We start from the raw sequence: 25,000 nt of genomic DNA, 5'->3' as shown, positions 1-25,000 counted from the left end.
TTAGGCTAAGGATGTGATGATGAAATTCGGTCATAGAGAAGGCGACTCTAAAAGCTTGAGGGGAGCAGAGATAAGCCACTTACTGGCCACTTACACCCTGCCCCTGGCCCCTAGACAAAAACTCCACAGGCTCCATGGAGCGAGCACAGCCTGGAGCCCAGGCTGGGTGTCCTTGGCTGAGTGATGCTTCCTAGGACTTAATGCCCGTCGTAGTGTGATGACTGCCATAGAAACACTTCACGTCATCCTTAGGGACAGGGGCATAGGGCAGAGCTAGAAAGCTTGCCTGGCATGCTTGAGGCCAAGGTTTGATCCCAGCGCTACAAATGGGTCAATAAATAAATCGCTCACTTCTTCCCAAGAGTTTTAGGTCATATCATGGAGTAGTATGCTATGAATATGATTCTTTCTCAACCTCACTGTGCTAACTGGTTTTACAGTTTGAGATCAGGGGCCCTGGGAGTTTTGTTTTGGGGGATCACTCCTGGAAAAGCACGTGAATGGACATCAAGAAGCCATCTTCAGTCACAGGGGAGTTCATTCTAGCCACCTACCCGGGAAACCTGGGGCTAGCGCGAGTGCTGGGCTGTGGGTCGCCATAGCTGGAACACTATCCAGCAGTGAAAAGAACAAGAGGCCTTTGTGCCGCGACTTAGAATGAACACCAAGGCGTTCCGCTGACAAGATGATAAAAGAGCCCCAGGGAAATGTACAGGTAAATTCCTATCAGGTGCATCTCTGTAATCCCAGCACTCAGAAGGCTGAGGCTGGAGGATAAGCAGTGTGAGGCTAGCCTGAAAGATATATCAAGATCCTATCTCAAAAAGCCAAGATAACTAAACAAGTAAAACTCATGTAGCTTTATTAAAACACACACACACACCAGCATCTTTGCAGGTTATGTGGGTGTGTCATGTGTCTGTGAGGAGAAAGGGCTAGCTTGGGTTTTCCCCATCAACAGTAGACCTGGATCCCATGTGGAAAATGACATTTTAAAGCATTCTGAGACACTATTGGGCTAATCAAATTTTTATCTTAGAAAAAAAAAGGGGGGGGCAGCCAGGTATGGTGACACACGCTGTAATCCCAGCACTCAGGGAGGCAGAGGCGGGTGGATCTCTGTGAGTTCGAGGCCAGCCTGGTCTACAAAGCAAGCCCAGGACCGCCAAGGCTGCACAGAGAAACCCTGTCTCGAAAAAGCAAAAAGAAGGGGAATGCGGCTCAGTCGGGAGAATGTTGGCTTTGCATGCATGATGGTGGTGTAGACCTGTTACCCAGCCCAAGGTGACGGTGAGGTCACCCCGAGCTGCATGACACGGGGCAGGTATGGGGTGCGGTGGGTTGGGATGGGAGAAACAATTCCTGCCTGAGAGGGTGGAGGCCTAGTCTCTGTGTGGAGTTACCCACTGCAGGACCCCGCTCTGGACTGTCACCGTGAGAGTAGGGGCCCTGGAGGTGGGATCTGCCGCCATATCCTCTGTGCCCAGAGCAGTCCCTGGCTCCCTCTCCCTGTTGCAGCTCTGGGCATGCCTGCTTCACCCCCTTTCTCTTGCTCAGACCCACCCCAGGCGTGACGGCCAGACAGGTGGCATCTCAAGCCATCTGAGCAGCTGCTGCCTCCTGGGGTGCTGGGGGGGAGGGGCATCCACTGACCGTGTACTTCCGCACATGCCTACAGAGAGGGGGGCAGCCAGGGTTCTCAGACCTGACGCCCAGAGGGGCTGCACAGGTGATGTTAATCAAGGCAGCGTCTGGGGAGGTGATAAAAGCTGTGACCAGCGCGGCTCGGCGCGTTTAACAAGCATACAGTAAATACTAGTTGGATGAGTGCCTTTATTCACAAGAGTTCATTCAGTTATCATGCCACAAATATTTATGAAAACCACTACTAAAAATCCCCGCAGATTAGGGGACTAGAAGAGGAACCTTTTAAACAGGCAAAATCCCTGCCACGAGATGGCTTGAAGTGTGGTGTGGGAGATGGATGGACATTAAATTCTCAGTATACACGTACAAAACATGCCGTGAGTGGAGTTTAAAAGATGGGAACAGAGGGTCACTCAGGACTGGGACAAACACATGATAGCCGAGTCCTTTGAAACGGAGCCACAGGGAATGGCGTTGCAGGCAGAGAAAACTGTGTGCAGAGAGGCCCTCTTAGGAGATGGAGCTTGAAGAAGGCCTGAAAAGGAGATGCCAGAGTAAGGCTGGTTCAAAGGCTCCTTCCAAGATAAGGACAACAGGAAACATCCTGAGGTCATGCAAGGACGGCAAGGGGGCTCAGATCTGAGCTATCAGCCAGCACAGAGAAGGCACTTGGAGGGAGGCCAGAGTGGCCTCAGGGAGAGATGGGTGTGGGGACCACAGCAGCATTCAGTGCCAGAGAAGGTGGTGGCCAGGAACAGAGTGGTGGCCGTGGAAGTGAGCTTGGCAGGACCTGGTGATGGATCAGACTCAAGAGCTGCAGGAGACAGGAGAAGATGGCTTTCTGTGTGAACACCTGTCCCCACCTCAGGGAGATGGCGTCCAGGCTGTTAAAGATCAGCCGACGCTTTTGGAATTGAAATCAAAGGGGGTGAGGCAGCCGGCGAGGCTGGGTTCGGGCCCCAGCTGTCTACCCAGAAGCTCATGAGTGCTGTCATCAGGCTTCGATTTCAAGCCCTCTGTGGATGTGGAGTGTTGAGTCTCCAAAGCTCTCCTGGCCCATCTGCCCTCTCTGCTTCTCCCAGGGAAAGGCGCCCTGTGCTCAGCCAAGGTAGCCCTGTGCTAGGAAAGGTGAGTGGACCCACCGCCTGGGACCCTCCATCTGCTTTTGATCCTTGCCAGCCTTTGAAGTCACCCCACCCCCAGCCTCCAGCTGTCAGCTCTGCTCCTGGACAGCCTTGGCTCCCCCAAAGCGCCTCGGTCCCCTGAGACCCTGGTGGTGACAAGGGTAATAAATGGAGCAAGGCAGAAGGCAGCAGCCCCTCCCCCAGGAGGCCCAGGAGGTGGGGCCCTTGGAAGCCTCTTTCCTGCTGAAAGCCGGTCCTGAAAGTGGGGGCAGCAGAGTGGAGTTTTGCAAACGAATTCAGGGGTACTTCCTTCCCAGCCTGTTCAGGTTGCACGATTCTCCTCCCTCCTTCCAAAGAGAGAAGTACTCCCCTGCGGCAGGCCTTTGGAGGAACAGCCTGGAAGGGAAGACATCCCAGCAGACTGTGGGGCGCATCCTCCCAGATTGTGGGGCACAGCTCTGTCCCTTGAACTGCGGAGGAAAACAGTGGTCTCCAGTTTCCAGCAATGACTGTCCCCGAGCCCCAGTGTTCCCCTCTGGTAAACCCCATGGTGCGATGAAATCCTTGACCACGGAACACAGGCTGGGTCCTGAGCTATCCTTGGGGACAGCTCACTCTCTGGCGCTCTTTCTCTGACAATCTGCAGGAGTAACCTGACAGCCTAGAAGACTCTGTTAGTTCTCCAAGCTTAAGAGGCTTTGAGTGATTGTCTCAGATCATACAGCTGAGAAGAGAGGTTAGCTGAGGCTATGGCCCCTGTAGCAGATGCCAAATAGGGGACTCTGGGGTTAGGGGATAGATTTTATTGTAAGGTGGGACCTGGGTTCAATGCCTGCCCTTTTCTGCATGTGTGTGTGTGTGTGTGTGTGTGTGTGTGTGTGTGTGTGTGTTATGTGCACATGCATCAGGTGTGTGCACCTGTGTCTCATACACACAGAGGTCAGAGAAGCACGCCGGCTGTTCTGCTCTATCATGCCCCCCACCCCACCCTTTCCCTCTGAAGCAGGGTCCCTAGGTGAGCCTGTAACTAAGCTGAAAGCAAATTCCAGCGCTCCACCCACCACCTCTGCCTCTCACAGTGATGGAGTTACCAGGTCACGGGGCACACCCGGCCTGTTGTGAGGTTGCTGGGGTCTGAACTCAGGATCCCATGCTTGCACGCCCAGGCCTCTTTCCCACTGAGGCACCCTCCCAGCCCCACAGCCCGACCCGTCCTCCTCACAAGCTGTGTGTAGCTCATAGCACACAGCCTGCAGCCAGGCTGAGAGTGAATCCCGGTCGCTTGGCTGAGTGGCCACATCTCCACGCGACACTAGCCAAGAGTCCTCGGCCCCAACGTAGGGTAAAGGCTTGTTCATTTCTGTTTTCTCTGAGATGAGAGCATAGCCAAGCTCAGCCCTTCAAATGCCTCGTGATACCAAAGAGGTCTGCCTCCCTCCTCCCCTGCCCCAGTAAGTCACCAACAAAACCACAAGCTCGCCAAACACAAAGCTCACCGTGCGGAACCGCAACAGAACAGGAAGCACTTACCTAGCAGGAGTGACTCACGAATTGCCACTGCCCGGGCTTGGCTCAGGTTTGAACCCAGGTTTAGTCACCTATTGGGAAACAAGGGCCAGGTACTTTCATCCCTGGGGTCACTGGAAGCCTTGGAGGAAACAGACCCACACAGATTGCCTGGTGTGTGACGGTGCTGTGACTTGAATGTTAGGCTTTCTGGACTTTCTTTGCAAACTCCCTAAGTTCGTGGTGAGGTCGGCCCCTCTGCCTGCCCGGGAGCCTGGAGCTGGCGTGAGCAGCAGGAAAGGTCAGTTGTCAGAATGGCTGTGCTGTCACCTTGTGAAGGCTGACACCTGTGCTGCTGCCGGTGTCAGGTCTGAATTGCTGCAGATGTGTTGGGAGTTTTAGGGCGGAGGGCGGCAGGGGAGGAGGGAGGCTGCCTTGCCTGGCAGGATAGCAGGCCCAGTCCACTGTGCTTTTATTCCTTTTCAAACTGTCTCTTCTCCTTCTCTCTCTCTTTCAAAATGCGTGCAAGGCGTGAGTATGCACACGTGCCTCGTGTGTTCTGTCAAGGAGCCTGGGTGAAGGCCGGAGGACAGAGGACAGCTTTAGAAGTTGGCGCTCCCCTCCTACCTACCTCGTTTGAAACCGGCCTCTTTTTCCCTGCCTCAGACGGCAGATCAGCTGACCCAGAAGCTTAGCCTGTCTCTGCCCCCTATGGGGACATAGCAGCCCTGGTATAAGGGGTGCATACAGCTTTATTGAGCTCGGGAGCTCTGAACTCAGATCCTCACACTTCTGTGGCAGGTACTTCGCCCGCTGCACCTTCGCCGTGGCCTCCTTCTTTGCTGCTTTTTACCGTGTGTTTGAATTTTCGGTCGTGAGTTGTCTCGTAGAGACCGGGACTCAGATAGCTCTCTTTATTTGAATCAGTTCCTGGAAGGTGAACATGAAAAGGGCATGTTTTAAATTATTGGATCATGATACATGGATTCTTTTGCAGGTATATGTTCCCCTAAGTCTATTGCAGTGTTTTGTTTTGTTTTTTGTTTGTTTGTTTGTTTGTTAACTTTAAAGTCTATCTGGAATGACTCCAACTTCCCTAGTGTTTACATCTGTTTTCCCTATTATTATTTTGCTTGGGATTTGCTATTCCAATGGCTCCTCTTGCAATGCTTCCAAATTATCTTGATTTAATCTTTAAAAGTGGCCTCACAAGAAGCATGTCAGTTTCATAAAGAATCTGATCTGATAATGTTTACTGTTATCGTTATCTTGATTGGGAGCATATGTCAGATTACATGTGTGGAGGACGGAGGACATCTTTGTGAGGTTCTCTCCAGCCCTTTTTACATAGGATTATTCTGCTTACATTCATAAAAGAAGGTGAATGGACAGTAAATGCTCGCATCCCTTTATATTCTTCAAGTGACTGCTGTAGAAATCAGTACGGACCCCTGTTGGTTCATAATGTTGGTAATTAGCACATGTGCCCTTTCTAGACAAGATGGACTGAGTGTGTTTGTTCCCTGGTTATTCATACATCCGTCCCTTTTATCTTGCTGGGCATCCTTGCTGAATTTTCGTGCTTCCGGTATAATCTTTTGTACTATAGGTCTGCTGATGGCGAATAAGCACAATTCTTGTTTCTTTTTTTTTTTTTATTTGATCTTCATTTGTGTATGAGCTATACACATTTGAGGTGTGTGCACTCACCTGTGTGCGCACATAAATGACCAGAGATTGACACTAGTCTTTCTCCATAGCTCTCCACCTTAGTCTTTGAGACAGGCTCTCTCGCTGGGCCCGGAGCTTTCTGTTTGGGCTGCACTGGTTGCCCTGCGAGCCCCTGGGATCAGCCCGGGACCTGCACTGCCACACTCCAGTTACAGACACCCTTCTTACTGTCGGCTTTTCACATAGGCACCGGAGGTTGAACTGAGTTCCTCGTGCCCACACAGTGGGCACTCTACCCACATCCCCAGCCCCTTATCTTCACTTTTTAAGAGTTCTCCTTTGTTTCACTGGCATGGAATTCTACATTGAAATGTAGACTCAGTCACCCGTCTTTATTCCTTTCGGAGGATGTTTCAATGGTTCTTATCACTCTTTCTTTAAACATAACGTATCTTTTATCCCTCCTGCTCTACGGCTTCCCACTCCCTTCCACAAGAACAGTTCCACTGTGCCGAACCCAGGGGTGACCTGCTCTGTGTAGACCCTACATGCTTTCACAGAACCTCTTGACTCTGTGACCCACGGCATCCTTCATCCATCTGTGACAGTCTTACCTCAGTTTCCCTTAAAATATCATGTTTCATTTCTTCCTTCTCCTGTGCTTCAGTGGCCCCCGTTACCGCTACCATGAGCAGTCTTGTTCTGTGCTTCTTCACAACCTGCCTCACAATCTTCGTGAGCCACACCCACCAGCTCAGCCATCTTTTCTTTCACCGCGCCTGCTCTGTGGTTCCACTGAGTTTTGCATTGCATTCTCAATTGTGTTTGTTTTATTTTTTTGCAGGTCTGCAGTTTCCACTTGATTTTTTTTAACGTGTTTGTGCTTTAGTAGCATTTTTCATCTTGAATCACTCTCCATACCTTGTTTTCACAGTTACTGCGAAGCCCGTAGCGGCAGCTCTGATCTCCGGTTCTCATGGGGTTTGTTTGGTTTTTCTAGCTTGAGTTCCGGTCCTTTGGTCATATCTCCTTACTTGTCTGGTAGTTTGTTGTTTTGTGTGTGTGTGTGTGTGTGTGTGTGTGTGTGTGTGTGTGTGTGTGTGTTTGGGGGAAAAATGTGGAAACTGTGGGGGATTGCATCTTCCTTCAAGCAAACACTGCTTTTCCTTTGGAAGGCTGGGACGGCAGAAGCAATCTTTCACACAGCGTGAGGTTAAGATGCGACACGGTGCAGTATCTATCTGTCTTGCCCATACTCCAAGTAAGACACCTCAGTTAAATCCTGGAACACTGTTTTGTGTCTGGCAGGAGTGGCGTATGTCCGGGTGCGTGCATCTGTGTGTGCATCTTGACTCTCCAGAAGGTCTGTGGGTTGTCCTGCTCTATCACTCTCTGCCGTTTCCCCTTGTGACAAGGTCTTTCACTAAAGCTGGAGCTAGGCTGGCAGCGAGCAACCCCTATCACACACACACACACACACACACACACACACACACCAACAATGCAAGGATTACAGGTGCACATGCAGCCACGTCCAGGTTTTTACATGGGAGCTAAAGATTTGAACCCAGGTCCCCGTGGCTTATTTGGCAAACATTCCTCTCTACTAAGCCACCTTCTCAACCCCGGAGCCTAGGGCATGGATGAAGGCTCCCCGTCTCTGAGGGGCAACTCTCTCTTTGGCTTCTGGCTACAGAACAGCTCCTGCCTGGGTTCTCTGCCGTCCCCTCCCCAGCTTCTCAGCAATTCCCCGAAAGCAGCACCTTCCACAGTCTCAAGTCACACTCCTGAGTTCTCACCTTCTAGGATTTCTTCCTCTTGTGTCTGGGCCGCCCTAGTGACATTTGTCTCAACAGCGCAGTGAGACTGGAAAACACTAGGGTGCTGTGTTGCTCATGCTCGGGATTCGGTAGATGTCTTTAGAGATAAGAAGGTACACTTGACTCTCTGAGATCCTGGGCCCCCAAGCCCTGCCTTCCTTGTCTTTGAATGCCTTGAAACATTCTTCCCAGTGTTTGTGTTTTTTTTTTTTATTGTGATTGAGAAAGTGAGCTAAAAATTCAAACTATGCTATCATCAACACTCAGCTGACCACTTTAATGCAAACTAGAAAAAAAATGGCTTATTTTCATTTTTTTCCAACATTAGACAAAAATGTGACTTGGAATAAAAAAGAAACATTCTGGATAATTAATAACTTATGTAGAAAGGGGAAATTATGAACAGCTTAACGTAGAGATGGATTTTAAATAGGATAAAGAAATTCTTTTTAAGCATAAAAATAATTGGCCAGATGTGTAAGAAATTTTCTTTCTTTTTTTTTTTTTTCTGTTTTTTTAAATGCCAGAGGGCTGGAGAGATGGCTCAGTGGTTAAGAGCATTGGATGCTCTTCCAAAGGACCAGGTTCAATTCCCAGCATGGTGGTTTCCAACCACCTGTAACTCCCGTTCCAGGAGCTGTGACACCCTCTTCTAACCTCTGCAGGCCCCAGGCACACGCAGACATATGTGCATGTGAAATATCCATACACATAGAAGAAAAGTTAAAACGCACCTTGTTTGTGCCAGAACTAAAGAAATAGTGGAAGACTCAGGAAAGACATTCCAAGCGTGTAGGGCTAGGGATGCAGCTTTTGATGGGTACTTGCCTGGGATGCACAAGGCCCCGAGGTCAAGCCCATTATTTAAAAAAAAAAAAAAAAAGTTGTCATTTTGAGCTACATGTGGCAGCACAATTCCTGTTATTCCAGCCCTCAAGAGGCCGAGGCAGCAGGATCCGGAGTCAGCTTCCACTATGAAGTGATTTCCAGGCTAGCCTGGGCTATATGAGACTGTGTCCCAAAGAAAGGCGTCAGGGGAGATACGAGAAAGAAATTTACAGCATTTGAACAGAACAATAAATTAATATAAGGTTCACAGTCACATTAACAATGGAAAAAAACCTCAAACAACAACAAAGGAAAGCCATAGTAAAAAGATGGGCAAGAATCAGGGAAACGAGTTTGCTCTTCTCTCCCCAGCCCAGATGTGGGCCTGCGCTCAAACGTACCAGTGACATAGGAGATGAGAAGGAGAACGGCTGTGAAATGCCACTTCCCACCCTGCAGCATCTTCGTTAGGGCGCTGGGCAGCCCCCCCCCTGTGTTAACTGGACTGCCCTTGCTGTTGGCAGGTGACGCTTCCTGTCAGAGGTATCAGGCCATGGCTGCCGGCCTCCGTGGTTGTGAGCCCGAAGGGAAGCCAGCCATGGCAGGCAGCGCATTGCGGAGGGGAGCTGTTCATCCCGTGAAGGACAGATGCAGAGGGACAGGAAGGGGCTGGAGACCAGGGGCCTCGTCTCAGGGACTGGAGTCCCCGGCTGGGGACCAAGCCTTGCACACACCAGCCTTCCAGGAGAATGCTTTCTATCAAAACCGCGACACGAGTGTTAACAGCAAGCTGTGAAACTGGCAGCCTTTGCGTGGCTGGTGGGAGTCTTTAAAAGCACAGAAATTCTGAGGAACAGGCTGTGAACATTTGGTCAAGTTCGGTTCATGTGGAAATCTTCCTCTGTGTGAGGGATATGTATGTATGTGTGTATCTATATGTGTATGTATGATATGTACAGATGCACTACAAGGATCTATGGATACAGTACCGACAGTTGGCTCAGCCAGTAAAGCTCTTGCCTCAGAAGCATGAGGACCTGAGTTCGATCCCCAGGACCCACCCTGGCATTGCACAGTTGCATCACCAGGAAAGTGGAGCCTGCTGGCAGGCCAGCCTAGACTAGTTGCCAAAGTTCCAGGCTGTTAGACCCTGTCTCAGACAAAAGGTGCTTGAAGAATGACATTCAAGATTCCCTTCTGACGCCCCACCCCAACACACACACACACACACACACACACACACACACACACACGCGAGACATGTATATGCAAATGATAGAGGATAGACTGACAGACAGAGATGTTGCTTAAATGGAGTCAGATGTTCATTGCAGCATTGTTTAGGATGCATGAGAGATGGTAGCTGCCTGAATGCCCCCACAGGGCAGCCCATTTACGGCTGCAAGCTGGGCTTCCACCTAGCAATGCATGTGTTTTAAAATCACAGTGCAGACTGAAGAGTAAAAAAAAAAAAAAAAAAAAAAAAAAAAGCCTAACATGCATGTAGGTTAAGACAGGCGCCATCCATAAGAAGACACAGTAATAACTCCTTCTCTGAGAGGGCCATGTCTCCATATTTGGTACGTTAGTGATCAGAGCTATTGTCTAAGGCCGGGTGGGAAATGAGGGTCAGAGGGGAAAGGTTTGGTCCAATGGAAAGAAACTGGTTCCTGAGTATAGATTTCTTCCTTTCTTTGTTTTTTTTTTTTTTAATTGACAAAGGATTTTGTGTAGACCAGGCTGACCTTGAGGTTACTATGTAGCCAAAGATGGCCTTGAACTGTGTGTGTTTGGGGGGTGTGCATGTGTGTACAAGTGGGGGGGCGGGTCTGAGCACAACCTAGCATGTTGTTCCTTGGGCACCAGCCTCGATTTTTGAGACACTCTCTCTCACTGGAGCCTGGGGCTAACGGGCTAGGCTAAGCTGTTCAGCCAGGGATCCTCCTGTTTCTGTCTTCCCATGCTGGAATCACAAGGATGTGCCACCATGCCCAGCTTTTTCACATGGTGCTGGGATTTGAACTCGGGTCCTCAAGCACAGGAAGCAGTTTCCCGAGCCCCTTCCCAGCTTTCTTGTACCCTCTCCCTCACTTTCTCTTCCTTCTTCCCTCCCGCAGGTGTTAATGGGGTAGCAGAATGATAGGATTCTGTGTTGGGTCCTATGGGGAAAACAGTTGACTTCCAAGCCACGGAGAGCTTAGGTAGGAAGCCGCATAAAACCCACAAAAGCATTCGTCACTTCTGCTCTGTCACACAGCACAGACTCCCAGGCACACGCTCAGGGCAAGCGCCATCCCAAGATGAGGATGCTCTCAGGAGTGCCAGCAGAACGGTATAAAATCCCTAAGTCATGTGACAGGCTGGAGGTGACGTTCCAATGTCTCTTCTGAAAATAGGCATGCCTGAGCCCTTCAGTGCAAATGCCTGTTGGGACCTGAGAAAAGCGTAAATAGGGAAGGGGCTGGGGGGGAGGGGTGAGCAGACAAGAGTCAACACGGTAGAGCCTTCGGCCAATGCTGGCCCTGTGCCTTGACCAAGCTTGGACCTTGGCTGTTTGGCCCCAGCTGGTGGTTGCCAAGCAAAATCACAGCGCTACCCCTTCAATCCCAAGAGAAGGCAAGAACCTAGATTGTCACGTGGTGTTGGCCTGTGTTAAGCCCTTCCAACCCTTTCTATGAGTTTTAAGTACCAGGAGCGAGTCGTTCGTGCTGTGTTTAAAGTGGGGTTGGCACTTCTGCTCGCAGCCCTGGCCTCTGATGGGCATGCTCAGAGACGGCCAGGAGACATTTGGAGACCAAGATTTTTACATCATCCTTTAAAAAAAAAAAAAAATGTTATTCCCTGACACCCTGAAGAAGGAAGGAAATGAGTGGGGGTTCAGTGTTCATTTCTGTCACCTACAATCAGTGACATACTCACTGCCACAGAGGGCACAATTCTCCCTGCAGGGCTAAAGGAGGGAGGCATCCAACCCCCACCCTGGAGTGCCTGTGGCAATTTGGGAACAAGATGGGCTCTCACAGCGCCCGTGGGAACATTGGGACCAGTCCTTGTTCATGTAAAGTCCCCAGTGCCCGTTGATTTGTGTGGGAGCCTCTCACCGGTTTAACAACTTACAGGCTGGGGGCACGATTCAGGGGGTGAAGCGCCCTGCTTCTGCAGGCATGAGGACCTGAGTTCGAATCCCCAGCACCCACATCAGAAGCTGGACATCAGGGGACATGGCTGTAACCCGAATGCCTGGGGGAGGGGACCAGAGGAGGATTGGAGGGCTTACACGGGGAGAGATGCTACCTGGTAAAATTAAGGTGGAGAAGGGACCTTAATCTATGCTCCCTGCATGCACCTGTATGGGTGGTATACACACACACACACACACACACACACACACACACACATATCACACGCACGCACATACTTCAAAAAGCTTGCCTTGGGCATACAAAATATGCAGTAACCCATACAACAATGACGTGTCCATCTGCCTCGCTAAATCACTATTGGTAAACTTTTTCCTCTCACACATTAACTAGCTTCAGCTTGTGAGGGGGCGGGGAGGCACACACACCCTCTCTTAGAAGGACCCTTCTCAGAGGCTGTAGTGTAACAGCAATCATGGGCCAAACAGTGATTGGTAGCCTGTTGGAATTTTACCCCTGGACACTCACCTTTCAGTTTTATATTGCATTGACATTTTATCGGGAAATGTTACCCTTCTCTTGATTTTTTTTTTCAACTCTTTAAAAATGTAACAAGTTGGGCCGGAGGCCAGGCTCAGTGGCACAGCACTGGCTTGACAGTGCTAAGCCCTGGGTCAAAGCTCTAACACTGCAAAGAAAGAAACGTAAAATAAAAATTGAAAGCTATTCTTAGCTCACAGGTTGGGGTAGGAGACAGGCTGGAGTCGGCCTGATGTAGGGCTCATACAGGGAGAAACTCAAGTGCAGGAACACTGATCCAGCTCAACTCCCAGGGTCCACCTCCCAGCTTTCGGCCCCAGCCCTGCCCTCCTGAGATCACATTTTATCATTCCTAGCCATAATGCTGTCTTTTTTTTTTTTCGGTCTTAAAAAAATTATGTGCATTTGTATGTACAGATGTTCAAAGAGGCCAGAGATAGTCAGATCCGTGGAACTGACTGTTGTCTGGGAGCCTCCTGATGTAGATTCTGGGAACCATCCCTGGGTCCTCAGCAAGAGCAGTGTGGGCTCCCAACCCCTGAGCCTTCTCTCTGGCTCACGCTGCTGTCTTTCAATCACGGTGCGTCTTAACAACCCTGACTTGTGTGCTTGGGGCCTCAGACTTTGCATCTTCTCGTGGGTGCCCTTCCGCCTCGTTGCCAGACTCTGGCCATCCATCGCCATGCTGCGAGGGCTCCCACTCAGTTCGTGTTACAGCTGCCTGTGTGATGTCATCTGGGCACGCTGTCCGTCCTGGCCCAGTCTCGTGGCACACATAGGTGCTTGGGGGCTGTCCCAAGCTTGTCCCTTCCGCACCTTGCCTCCTAGCCTGCACCATGGCCTTGTCAGGGAGGCATTTTGATTGTCCCTGTCCCTTAGACTTACTCAAGTCAGCAAGGGTCAGGACTAGGGAGAATTGAACCCGTGATGGTCCTGTGCCCGTCCTAGTCTGCTATTCCAACGGTGGCCACCGTGTGCCATGGCCACCGTGTGTCCCAGCATCATAGTGGTAACTGGCCATGCCCAGGATGGCCTCAGCTAATGAAGTCTCAGCAACTATAGCCTGTCACTGACTGACAGTGGCAACCAATGCTGAGTGCTGTGAGTATCGTGAGCTGAAGTCTAGGCTACTGAGAGAAACTACCCCACATGCTGGCATCTCCGTTTCCCTGCCATAGCAGGTAGGCACTTAAGAGCAACTACAGTTATGGTGCCAGGATGGGATGTTTCAATGAAAACTTAAGAAGACCCGTGGTACCTTATGTGGCTCCACCCCCACCCCCACCCCCGGGGCAAGGACTTCATCTCCACTTTGACAAAGAGTTTGCGAATGTGTATAATGTGGAATCTATTAGAAGGTTGGGAATAGGTAATCAGCTTTTAATATTTACATTCTTAGGGGAAGAAATCTGATTCATTAGCAAACATGCCTCATAACGAATAAATTACATTTCCCTTTGTCCCCACTCAGGTACAAGGCAATGTTAGAAGTGGTGATCTCACCCAGCCTCGCAGCAAGCAGTGACTTCAGGGAATCCCTGACGTGGAGCGAGGACAGTGCCGCCGTGGGGGCTCTGAGTGACAGAGAAGGTAGGCCTCTGCAAATGTTTGGCCGGATGGGTTAAGAGGGCCTGGCTCATTCGTGACAGACTGGGGACCCATGGGACCATTCCCAGAACCTGTTACTCACATCAATGGTTCTAGAAAGGAACTTGTGTGCACATGGATCACAGTCCTGTCCATCATTCAAGGGACAGGTATACACAGCCAGGACCTAAACTGCCCTTCTTGGTCTCTGGCTCCACGAAATCCTGACATTGTTATAAAGGATAGTAGCCTCTGGCTCTACCTTGGGCATGATCTGCTGGCTCTCCAGCTCTGACCCTCAGGCCCCCTCTTGCCATTACCTCCTCCCAGTGGGAGTCTTGCTCATAGGATTCTGTGCCCAAGAGAACTTGTCTGCCTGTTACTTTCAGGCTGGGTTGAAGTCAAGGAAGCAGAAGAAAGTTAAAGCTGTTTAGAAAATTATTGGCAAGTGATGCTGCCAGACTAGTTTTCTCTAGAACAATCTGAGCTTTTGTTTGCTCTGCTGGGATTGTCAGCCTTCCTGGTAGAGCCTGAGGTGAGCAGAAGGCATGAAGCTATCAGGCTGAAGCCCTGGGATTAACCCTTTCCCCGGCAGGATGCTCAGGGATCTGCTGCCAATGTGTGTCCTCAGACCCCGGCTTATCCTCACTCATGGTCTCTGTGTGACGCCAGATCTTGGAATAGGAATGCTACAGGACGGTCATAAGTCACCAAAAGGTCATATGTCCAGTGCCAAGCAACACCACGTGAAACTCTTTTGAGAGCAAATCCAGAATAATTCCCTAGAGAATGATTCTGTCGCCAGGACAATGACATTGCCTTTGCATGCTGGTTTTGTTCAAAGTCTCACCACAAAAGTGAGGGCTCTGAGACTAGACTGGATGCCAGAGGGTAACCAGTGGTTATCCTGGCACCTACAAACATGTGTGAAGATGACCTTCTTTGAGGCTTTAAAAGGAATTACCATCCTGTTCAAATGGCCTTCATCATTTTTTTTTTCTGGGTAGAGGCCCAGGCCAATTTCCTGCTGTGCCCCAGAGTAAGCACGGACTGAGTCAGCACAAAAGGAATCGGAGCTATAGGTGTGGGGCATCCGGGTCTGACTCGCAGCCCAGCCGCCGCCCCACCAGGCAATCTGAGCCTCAGTTTCCTCCACTGTCAAATGGGCCGTGATAATGACCCACTCTGCAGGGTGCCATAAAGGGGATTAAGTGAGGTTCTGGTGTGTGGAGAGCCTGGCCCACCCCAGAGGCATGGTAAATGATTAACGTAGGTCATTGTTGCTCTCTGAATCAAACAACCACAGGGCTCAGAGGCAGGGTGGGAGTCTGGCCCTGGGCCATGCCTTAGTTTGGTCAAATCTGCTTTCCCTTGAGGTGCTGAATCCTTCAGCTATGAGAGGCCCACCTTTCCACCTGGCCGCTGCCCGGTGGGAGCAAAGGGGCAGCTGTCCCTCAGATGAGTCCCTGCTCCTCCCCTTCCTCTTTGGTGTTCCTGAGATATGGCTCTGTAGCAGGCCCTTCCTCACCTCTGGTTCCAAGAAATGTTGATATTGGCATGAACAGGGTCACTTTGGGGCACATCCCCAGCCCAGTTCTGTGACTCTGGCTTCCCCTTCCCCTACTCCTCTATCACCACCATAGAAAACATTGGTGGCCATTTTGAACTAGGGGCAGAGGGTGTGACTCAGTGGTCGTGAAGGAAGTGAAGGTCTGGGAACATAGCTCAGCAGTACAGCATCTGCCTAGAGTCCACCAGTAACAATGCATCATTCCTAGGTATGCATTTAAGTCCCCCTTCCTATTTAGTACCTAGCTCAGTTCCTGTCTGTCAGAATTACGGATGGATGGATGGATGGATGGATGGATGGATGGATAAGTGGGTGAGTGGATGAGTAGATGAGTGTGGGGTGGCTGAATAGATGGGTACATGGAGAAATGGATAGACAGATGGGTGGGTGGCAAGATCAATGGATGAGTGAGTGGCTAGGTGGTTGGGTAAAGGGGTGAGTGGTTGTGTGTTTTGAAACATGGATGAATATAGTGGTGTTGAGAGATGAGCTAATTCCAGGTCAATATTAGCTTTGAATGGTTACTAAAGTTTTTGTAGCTTTCCCCTGTCCAGTTTGTTACCTCCTAAGGTTCAGGTTACCTCTCTTGGATTCTGTTCTAGTTTCTCTGTTGCTGCCGTGATAAAACACTTAGGGGAGGAAAGAGTTGATTTGGCTTACACTTCCAGGTCACCATCCACCGCTGAGGGACGCCAGGGCAATGGCTCAAAGCGGGGACTTGAAGCAGGAACCACAGAAGAGCAATGCTCTCTGGCTTGCCCATGCAACTCTTGATCAGCAGCTTGTTTAAATATCCATTTAGCTCATGAAAGTTGGAGTGATGCTTCATGCACCTTAGCTTTCTCATTACCTGTGCCTTTGATTGTAAACTAACCAACCTCCCGCCAACACCATCATCCTGCTGAGCTACCGTGTGTATCCCAGTCCCTGTGTGTATGAACTGAGCTGTGAGTTCTGGTTGTCAAAGAAGATTGGTTCTGGCACCTGTCTTCCCTGCTTTTGTCCACCAGCTAGACATATGTACCTCAGCCTGCTCCCTTAGATAACCTACAGACCGTGACACCCACAGTGGATTGGGCCCTCCTGCGTCAATTAATGATCAAGGCGATCTCCCATAGATATTCCCACAGGCCAATCTAGGCAGTTTCTTGGTGTCCGTTGAGGCTTTTCTCTCAGTTGACTCCAGGCTGTGTCGAGTTGAAAATTAAAGCTAAGTAGGACACCCTACCCCTTATCAATCGTATCTCTTTTAAGCCATAACCTTTCAATCCTTTGTCCCCAAGACCTCATGTTAATATTATATTATAAAACATAGTGGAGCAGCTGGGCGTGGTGGTGCACGCCTTTAATTCCAGCAGGGAGTCAAAGGAGGATCGCTGTGAGTTTGAGGCCAGCCTGGTCTACAAAGCCAGTCCAAGACAGCCAACACTACACAGAGAAATCCTGTCTCGAAAAACCAAAAAAAGAAAAAAGTACAGCTTTAAAAGCCCCAGTCTTTAACTTTTTTAACACTTTAAAAAAAAACAGGGTTTGTTTGTTTGTTTTTTTTAATTTAAATCCAAGTCTCTTAACTGTGAACTTCAACAAAACAGAAAACAAGTTGCAGAATTTCTTACCCCCAAAGGAAAGATATGATCAATCAGATGGAAGCAAAACTAAAATCCAGCAGCGTGAATAGAAATTCTGTGGCTCAGTCAGTGTCTGACATTTGGAGCTCATTCATGATCTTCTGGACGCCAAAGGGCTTGGCTGGCCCCACTTCTCCAGCTCTGCCATTCGGGGCACACATGGCTTGTCTCATAGCCTGAGGTCAGCTCCATGCCATGCTTGTTTCTGTCCTTGGTAGACACGCCACCATCCACACACCCACAGCCCACACTCTCACCATCACTAATATCCTGATGGCTCCCACGGAACTGAGGTTGCACAGAGACCATTGGCCTTTCTTGGTCTTTCTTCACAAACTCCAACCCTGCAACACAGTGCCAGCTGCTCTTCCTGACTCCGTTAATCACGCATCGTTCAGACCTTAAAAACCGATGCCACGTGGGAGACTCTTATACCTTGTCCAGTCCATGGACCACTTGAGCCTTGGCTTCTGGGTGCAGCCGTGAGAAAATACTTTCCACTGACCCAGGGAAGCACACAGAGAGATTTACCTCAATAAGCTGGTCTCTTATTAAGCTGATTCTTCAACCCTAGCTGACCAGCCAGTACTCTGAGCCCCTGAGCCATCTCTTCAGCCCACCCCCCCTAGCTGGCCAGCAAGCACAGGTTGGTAATTAAAAATATCACACAAATGGCACAGATAGAGACTGCTTCCTGCTGAAACCACACGAGTCAGGCCTCCACAGTCTACGTTTCTCCCTGCATTCCTGGCACCCATGCCCCCACAAAGTATTCCATTAATCTTTGAACACTCAATCATTTTTCCCAGCTTAAATTCCAAAGTCCTCCACAGCCCTCCAACAGAACATCTCAAAGGCATGAAATCCCACATGCTCAGCTACGTCACAGCGACATCTTGAACATCTTGGTACCAATTGCCATCATCTCTACTTTTCCGTTGCCGTGCTAAAACACTCGAACCAAAAACAGCTTAGGGGAGAAAAGGGTTTATTTGGCTTACACTTCCGGGTGACGGTCCATCCTAGAGGGAAGAACCTGAAGCAGAGGCCAGGAAGAGACACTGCTCGGCAGTTCATCCTCTGGCCCAGCCCTAGGCTCCTGCCTGGATGACTGTTACACAGTCAGGGGTCTCTGCTTAGGGATGGTGTCACCATGGTGGGCTGTTTCCTCCTACAACGATTAATGATCAAAACGTTTCCCTCCCCCTTCCCTACAGCGGGCATGCCCACAAACCAATTCCTTTTCTCTCTGTAAGGTTGTGTCAAGGTGACAATGAGCGCTCACAGATTCTCTCAGGGATAAAACAGATGACACTTAGGTGAGCACAGTGCCCCCCCCCCAAGCTTGCACTAGCCACTTGGCAAACCCATCCTGCCCTGCCTTTGTTCCGCTCAGGTGATAGCTGGGATCTAACTTATGTCCTGCCTTCTGGAAGGAAGAGGTCAAAGTTCTGGACACCAAGAAGGCAGGCAAAATATGCATTCCTCTTTTTAAACCGCAGGCAGGCGCTCCTCTGAAAAGCTTTAACCATAACCCCATCAAGTGTGTCTGGGGAGGTGGAGCTGCCCTGGGGAGCAGGTGCCCAGCTCTCTGACTCCCCGCCCCTCCTGCTTCAGGCTGAGCTTTTCCGGTTTACTCTGGCCTGAAGCTGGTGGGCTGGGTGCTGACCCAAGAAACCGGATCTCCTCTCTGCTTCTTCTCTGAGCATCCTGAGCATCCCAGAGGCCCCTGGTGCTCCAGATCCCACTGTAGGAACAAGGACACCAACTGCTGGGGGTTCCACAATGTCTCGGCTTCACACACACCCTAGCCAGGCCATTTCTGCCTGACCTGGTGACCTGGCGGCCTCTTGCTATGCTTACAGCTGCTAATTTTTCTCCCCAAAACAAGAGAAGCAACAGCCTCAAAATAAATTCGCTTTAAGAGAACAACTCAAACCAGCTTCAGGGAATTCCAACTTCCGTCGCCTCGTTATGCTCCTAACGAGCGTTAACATTAACCTGCAGTGGTTTCCATAGAAGAGCACCAACCTGTGACCGCCTAAACCCTACTCTGAGATGCGCTCCCCATTCACCTCTGCCCTGAGCTTCACCGCTGCAAGGGGCAAATGAGGTATTCGCTTGTCAAAGCGGCCCCCTGAGAGAAGGCACTGAGGTGCACAGCCGGACTCCTACCCAGTGCTCTCTCTGCTGGGGAGCGATGCCAGTCACACACCTGGGGAGAAGGAGAGGACGCGCTTGGGTGGCACATCCACGCCCGTCTCAAGACAGCGTGCTGGCCTCAGAAGCCATCTCAACTCACCGAAGATCGTGAAGAGTCAGCCCAGGGGCTCAGTAAGGCCATGTACCAGAAGTGGCCATCCTCAGAGCCATCCACTTGGCAACTTCCCCTCAAAAAAATGGCTGCCAAGGGGAGAGGCGGGGACGAGGACTGGAGAGATTAAAATAGCTGGGGCTGGCCTTTGGTAGCCTGGGCTTGCTCCGCAGGTCCAAGCTGCTGAGAGGAGAAAAGTGAGACTCCGTAAGAATGGTGGCCAGAGTGCCGCGCAGCCGGCGTGCGCAGCAGCAAGATTTAAAACCGAACCTGAGCACTTAGGCCCCACTTGCTTTCTCGGGAAGGAGCATTCAGTCAGCCGTTTGTGAAATCTGGCTTAGAAATTTGGCTCCTGCCTTCGGTGGTCAGCCCTCCTTGAGCACACAAGTAAATGACTGCCTGGGTGTGTCCTTCCAAAAGCACACGTGGACAGTCACTCACAACGTGTGCACGTATGTAGTCATGTAAGTGCGTGTGCCCACACAGAGACTCCTCCTGAAGCTTTTACATAGTGAAACTGGGCCTTGGTCTGGAGAGATGGCCCAGTGGTTAAGAGCACACACTGCTCTTGCAGAGGACCCGAGTCCGGTTCCCAACACCCAGATCAAGTGGCTCACTGCTGCCCCTGTTACTCCTGTTCCAGGGCATGGTGGCCTCTTTTCGCCTCTGCAGCCACTGCATTCACAGACTAACAGGCACACCACACGCACACAGACTTTTTTAAAAGGAAAAAAAAAAAAAGACAGAAGTAGTAAACTGAGCACCCCACATGGGAAGAGCACCCAAGCTTCACGGAGGCCAGGTCACCTCCTGTAAGACTGGCACAGCATTGCCTGCGTCTTCAGCTGCCACCCTGGGCTAGCCTCATCCACAATGACCCTTTAGCAAGCCACGTCCCAGGCGTTTGGCTGCAACAAATGTGGAGTGAGCAGCGCAGCAGGAACACAGCTTGGAGATGGAGGGTTCTGCTCTGTCCCAGGTGAGGGCCTGGCCACCTTCCTGTACAACCCAGAATCTCTGACCTACATGGAGTCGCATGCCAACCCCTCCCCCCACACACACAAGCCAACAATCAGGGAAGTCCGTCCCATCTTAGCCAGGAGGAACACGGGGAGAAAGGAAAAGGGAAGGAGCCCGCTCTACCTTTTCAATCCTCAGTGTGGCACATTTAAATGTGATACGGGAGGAAAGAGGTTAAAAGCTGTTTTTCAAAAGCGTAGTCTGCCAGAGAAAAAGCACTCTGCATTCCCAGGTGCTCATATCTCCTGGCTGGGTGGCGACAACGGAAATGATGAAGAACAGAAGAGCTGGGAGGCCTGGCCACGTGGGGAGGGGAGCCACAGGTGACTGAAGGGTTCAGGGAGGAGGTGGAGGTGAGGAAGCCTCAGCAGAGCTGCCCTGACAATCACTCTGTGGCAACCAGAAGGAGAGACACTCATCTCAAATGCCTGGCACAGCGAGCTAACGGGAGCCCGCAGCAGTATTTCCGTGGGTTCCGCTTTAGGGAGCGTTTGCAGATATATTTGCATATTTACTAATGAAAACATTAAAAGGGTTTAATTCCGTGATTTCTGAATTTGCTCTGCATTCTTAAGCTCCTGCCAGCAGAGAGACTGGCTGCTTCAGACAGAGACAAGTGGTTCTTGGTCCTGGGAGACTAGAAAGGAGGCCATGTTGGGGCCGGCTTGGGGCCAAGACCTCAGGCTCAAGAGATGTGTCAGGAGGCAAGCAGGTGCCAGAACTCTTCTTGGCAGTGAGCCAATGCTGGTCTAACTTTGTTGGGTTTTTAAGTGTGGTATGTAAATAGTATACCTTTTATCATCACTCCACACATACACACACACACACACACATCCATAAGTGGAGTCAAGCTGAACACAGGTCTTTCTTACCGTGACCAGTGCATGCTGACCCGTGTGTAGTCACACCAGTTCTGTGTGTCCGAGCCCAGCTGTGACTCTACATGAAGAAGGTCAAGGAGACTCAGCAGAGCAGGGGAGTCTTGACTGCAGAGATCAGGCTCATGTAACCCTTGGATTCAGATTCAGAGGGTGGGAGGAAGATGGGCTTGCCGGCCTTGTGGTCCTAGAGTGAGGATTAAATGAGACCCCATGTCTAAGCCATTCGCGCTGGGCCTGGCCCACAGTCAGCTCCCAAGGGAGTGCTTGCTGCAAGTATGGTGGTGGCTGTGGCTCGGCCTAAGAGTCATGGTGGAGACAGGCCACAGGGCTGGACCACCTGGGTTCAGATCATCGGCCCAGACTGATTCACTCTCCAGCCTCCGGCTCTTCACCCAGGAATTGAAATCATCCGTGCAGAGAAAGTGGGTGGCAGGAAGATTGGCACAAAGGGAATGCTGGGTAAAAGGTGGATAGCGTCTCATGCTTTCAAGTAGGAGAAGTTTCTGTGTCTGGAAGCAGAGGAGGTTGCCAGGTCCCAGAGTGAGGTGAGGGAGTTGGAGGGAAGCTCCGAGTCAGTAGACTTGAAGAGTAACTCCGTGGTTGGGTACATCCAGTCCCCATCCAGAATTCACCCATGCCTGAAGACAAGGAGTCGTATTGTTTGAAATGATGAAGTGGAAAAATACCCCCAGAGAAGCACCCAGATCAATACACCCTAGAAAATAGCTCTCCCGGCTGGGTCTGTCGCTTTTCATCATCACCAGTAGCTGTTCCCCAGGAGAGCTGCCAGGTGTCCAGGAATGTGACACAGGACATTTGTGCCAGGATCTTGTAAGACCTGTGGTCTCACAGCTCGGGAGTTCAATCGCGCCTTTCCCAGAAACGCCCCCAGACCAAGACTCGTTGCAAAAGCAAGAGGTTTATTAACCATTGTACAACGGGGTCACCCCTGCCGGTCAGCAAAGAGTGGCACCGGGAGACAAAGGCCTTTAGGTTTTTAAAAGAAAAATTGCAGATTTGAAGTTCTAGTTTTGGCAATTTAGGATTGGATGAGGAAGCTATAAAGTAAGATAATTGGTTAGTCTTAGGTGCTCAAGCTTGGCCAGTCCTGCCAAGTGTGGATGGTGGGGGTGGTTAGCTCATCCTTGAAGATTAGGGCTGCGGGCTCTTGGCTGGAGGTCAAAAGCTACTCAGAAGAAGTCTAGGTTTGTTGCTAAGAAATGCTATCTCAAGGACAAGGGTCTGGTCGTTCTTTTGCTGAGTGAAGGTCATTGCTTGCTTGCCCTTTTTTTATATTTGTCCTCACAGACAGGGTCACATTTCTTTACTCTCGGGAAAGGTACTAAGAGGCTTTAGCTTAACCTGGACCTAAAACTCAAAACTATAGGCTTTAGAAGACATATAGGTTACAAAGTTAGCCTAACCCTTTCAATCTCAGTGTGAGCTAAGAAGTGCCTTCCTTGGATGTGCTGGAGCTAGCCTGACCTGAAACCCACAAATTAGAACTGGAGAGGGAGAAACAGGAAGGTAGTGTCAGCAGATCATATCCAGCCTGGGGATGTGGCTGTCTGTAAAGTGCTTGCCAAGGGTAAGGACCTGAATTTAACCCCCAGGACCCAGGTAAAAATCCTGGGCAAGGTGTGTGCTTTATAACCCCAGCAGTGGAGAGGTGGAAGCAGGGGGATGCCTAGGGGCTTGCTGGGTAGACGGCCTACTGGAGTCTGTTCGTCCCAGGCCAATAGGAAACCCTGTCTCAAAAACCAAAGTGAACGGCTCCTGAGGTGGTCCTCTGGTCTCTGTAAGTGCACACATTTGCACCTGCACAAAAATAAGAGGAGGGGGAAGGGTAAAGAGAGGGAGAGGAGGGGAGGAAGAGGAGGAAGAGGAGGAAGAGGGGGAGGAGAGGAAGAAAAGACAGAGAAGGAAGAAGAGGAGGAAGAGGAGAACAGAGAGGGGAGAAGACTAGGGAGACGGAAGAAGAGGAGGGAGAGGAAGGGGAGGAAGAAGAAGAAGCTCATGCTTGGAGCCGGCCTCTGTCTTCATCCTGCAGCTCCTGATTGCCCGCTGTGGTCATGTGACCCCAGCACACACTTTCTGACCCCTGACCGGTGTAGCATGCAGGGTGGTGTGGATTCTACGTGACGTTCCCGATGCTCTGTGTGTTTCTGTGCCTGCCTCCCTGCTGTACCTGGGGAGCAGGCGCACCCAGAGGGTCGTGAGCAGGCTGGGGGGACAGCACTGCCTCTGAGAAAGTCCCTACCGACACCTCTCTTCAAGCCTCTGTCTGAAGTCACGGTCTGTGCTGAATGTGGCCTCGGGAGCTAAACCTTCACGTGTTTCTTTGTCTCCCCAGGCATCACCAAAGCGGCCTCTCTGAGTGCGCCTGAGGTCTCTGCCAAGTGAGTACTTGGGCCACATCCCTCTTTTTATCTTACTTCTTACTCTTTCTCTTCTTCAGAGGTTGGAGGCTGGGGTGGAAGTGGGGTACTCTGGAATTACTTCCCCAAATAGGAATGCCATCATGGACACAGCTAGCTGGCCTTACACAGATAAGCTGACTGCCTGAACCTCAGTTTCCTCATCTAGGAAAGGGGACTATTGAGCGAGCTGTCCCACGAAGTGAATGGATGTGTCAATTGCTTAGAATGTGCTCTCAGCTCTGCTGTTCTCTTCTTTCTGGAGTTTGCTCTTTTTTTTTTTTCATTCTTCCCTTTCCCTGTTTAGACTCCTCTCTCCCCTTCCCTTTCTCCTCCCCTGCCTCTGTATCCCCTCCCTCCTCCTCCCTTCCTCCCCCACCTCTGCCTCCCCTCCTTTTTCTCTACTTGCTGTTTCCCTCCCACACCATCTCCCTGCCTCCTGTTTACTTCATCCTTCACTTGTTCCGTTCTTCTGGCTTCAACAGTCACCTGGGACTCCTCAGTCCCAAAGCCTGTGGATGAGAGAGGAGAGGGCTTAGCCCTGCCTCAGAAGGGCTCCCAGTCTACCGGGGAGACAAGAATCCTCAGGCAGAAATCTCCCTCTCTGAGTACCACAGAGGAGCCTCGGTGAGGGCCTTGGCGAGGGCTGCATCTTTCTCAGGAAGGGGTTGTGGCGTTGGCAGCTGCTGAACCCAATAAAGCTTCCCGGGCTGTTTCCTCAGGTTGGAGAGGGGCACGTAAGGTGTGTGGTGTGTGGAACAGCGAGGTATGTGGCTGTGTGTGTGTGTGAGAGTGTGTGTGTGTGATGTGGAGAGTGAGATGTGGGTGTGTGAGGTAGGGTTGTAGGGTTTGTGGGAGGTGTGAGCTGTGGGGTGAGGTGTGCACGTGTGTGCAATCATGTGAGTGTGTGTGAGTGCGTGTGTGAGTGCAAATGCATTGGTGTAGAGGACAGAGCACAGAGACAGAGGTGTCTCCCTGGGCCAGAGCCTCTCGCTGAGCCTAGAGCACATAGACTCAACGAAGCTGGCTGGCCAGTGAGCTCCAGTCCCCACTTCCCCCGTGCTGGAACTACAGATGTGTTTCACAGGGTCTTGTTTTGTCTGTGGGTCCTGGGAATCAGGACTCAGATCCTGAAATAGCCCGTTGAACCACATCCCCAGTCCACATTTCTCTGGGTTTTTAACCTGAGCCCCGGTTTATTCCAAGTCTCTTCAGTGGGCTTTGAGCCGGACACTGGAGTTGACAGGCATGGATTCCCATCTTGAACTGCCTCATGGAGAGGCAGGATGTGAACTCTATCAAATAAG

The 25,000-nt window shown here is 50.8% G+C and overlaps 1 protein-coding gene and 1 long non-coding RNA gene across 5 annotated transcripts in view; one reads left to right on the top strand and one right to left on the bottom strand.

Annotated features, from left to right (window-relative positions):
- Nucleotides 1-25,000, top strand: part of Eya2 (EYA transcriptional coactivator and phosphatase 2) — a 158,785-nt gene that overhangs the window by 51,852 nt on the left and 81,933 nt on the right. For both annotated transcript variants that reach the window (XM_060382826.1, XM_021638124.2), the window contains exons 2-3: nucleotides 13,748-13,866; nucleotides 23,630-23,675. In XM_060382826.1, coding sequence (XP_060238809.1) covers nucleotides 13,758-13,866; nucleotides 23,630-23,675 — 155 coding nt within the window. In that variant the 5' untranslated portion in view covers nucleotides 13,748-13,757. The remainder of the gene's footprint in view (nucleotides 1-13,747; nucleotides 13,867-23,629; nucleotides 23,676-25,000) is intronic.
- LOC132653738 (uncharacterized) lies at nucleotides 1,834-21,658 on the bottom strand. Of its 3 annotated transcripts, none has more exons than XR_009591579.1 (4): nucleotides 21,268-21,658; nucleotides 19,364-19,558; nucleotides 4,302-5,207; nucleotides 1,834-3,241 (listed from the first exon to the last, which is right to left on the bottom strand). It is a non-coding gene; the product is annotated as an uncharacterized LOC132653738 (long non-coding RNA). The 3 variants fall into 3 exon arrangements; XR_009591578.1 differs by having other exon boundaries at nucleotides 19,364-19,555; XR_009591580.1 differs by lacking the exon at nucleotides 21,268-21,658 and adding an exon at nucleotides 20,519-20,642.

The sequence above is a fragment of the Meriones unguiculatus genome, chromosome 4 (assembly GCF_030254825.1).
Source record: "Meriones unguiculatus strain TT.TT164.6M chromosome 4, Bangor_MerUng_6.1, whole genome shotgun sequence".
Taxonomy (NCBI): Eukaryota; Metazoa; Chordata; class Mammalia; order Rodentia; family Muridae; genus Meriones; species Meriones unguiculatus.
The sequence above is the reverse complement of the archived record's forward strand: the minus strand, read 5'-3'. Positions and strand labels throughout refer to the sequence as shown.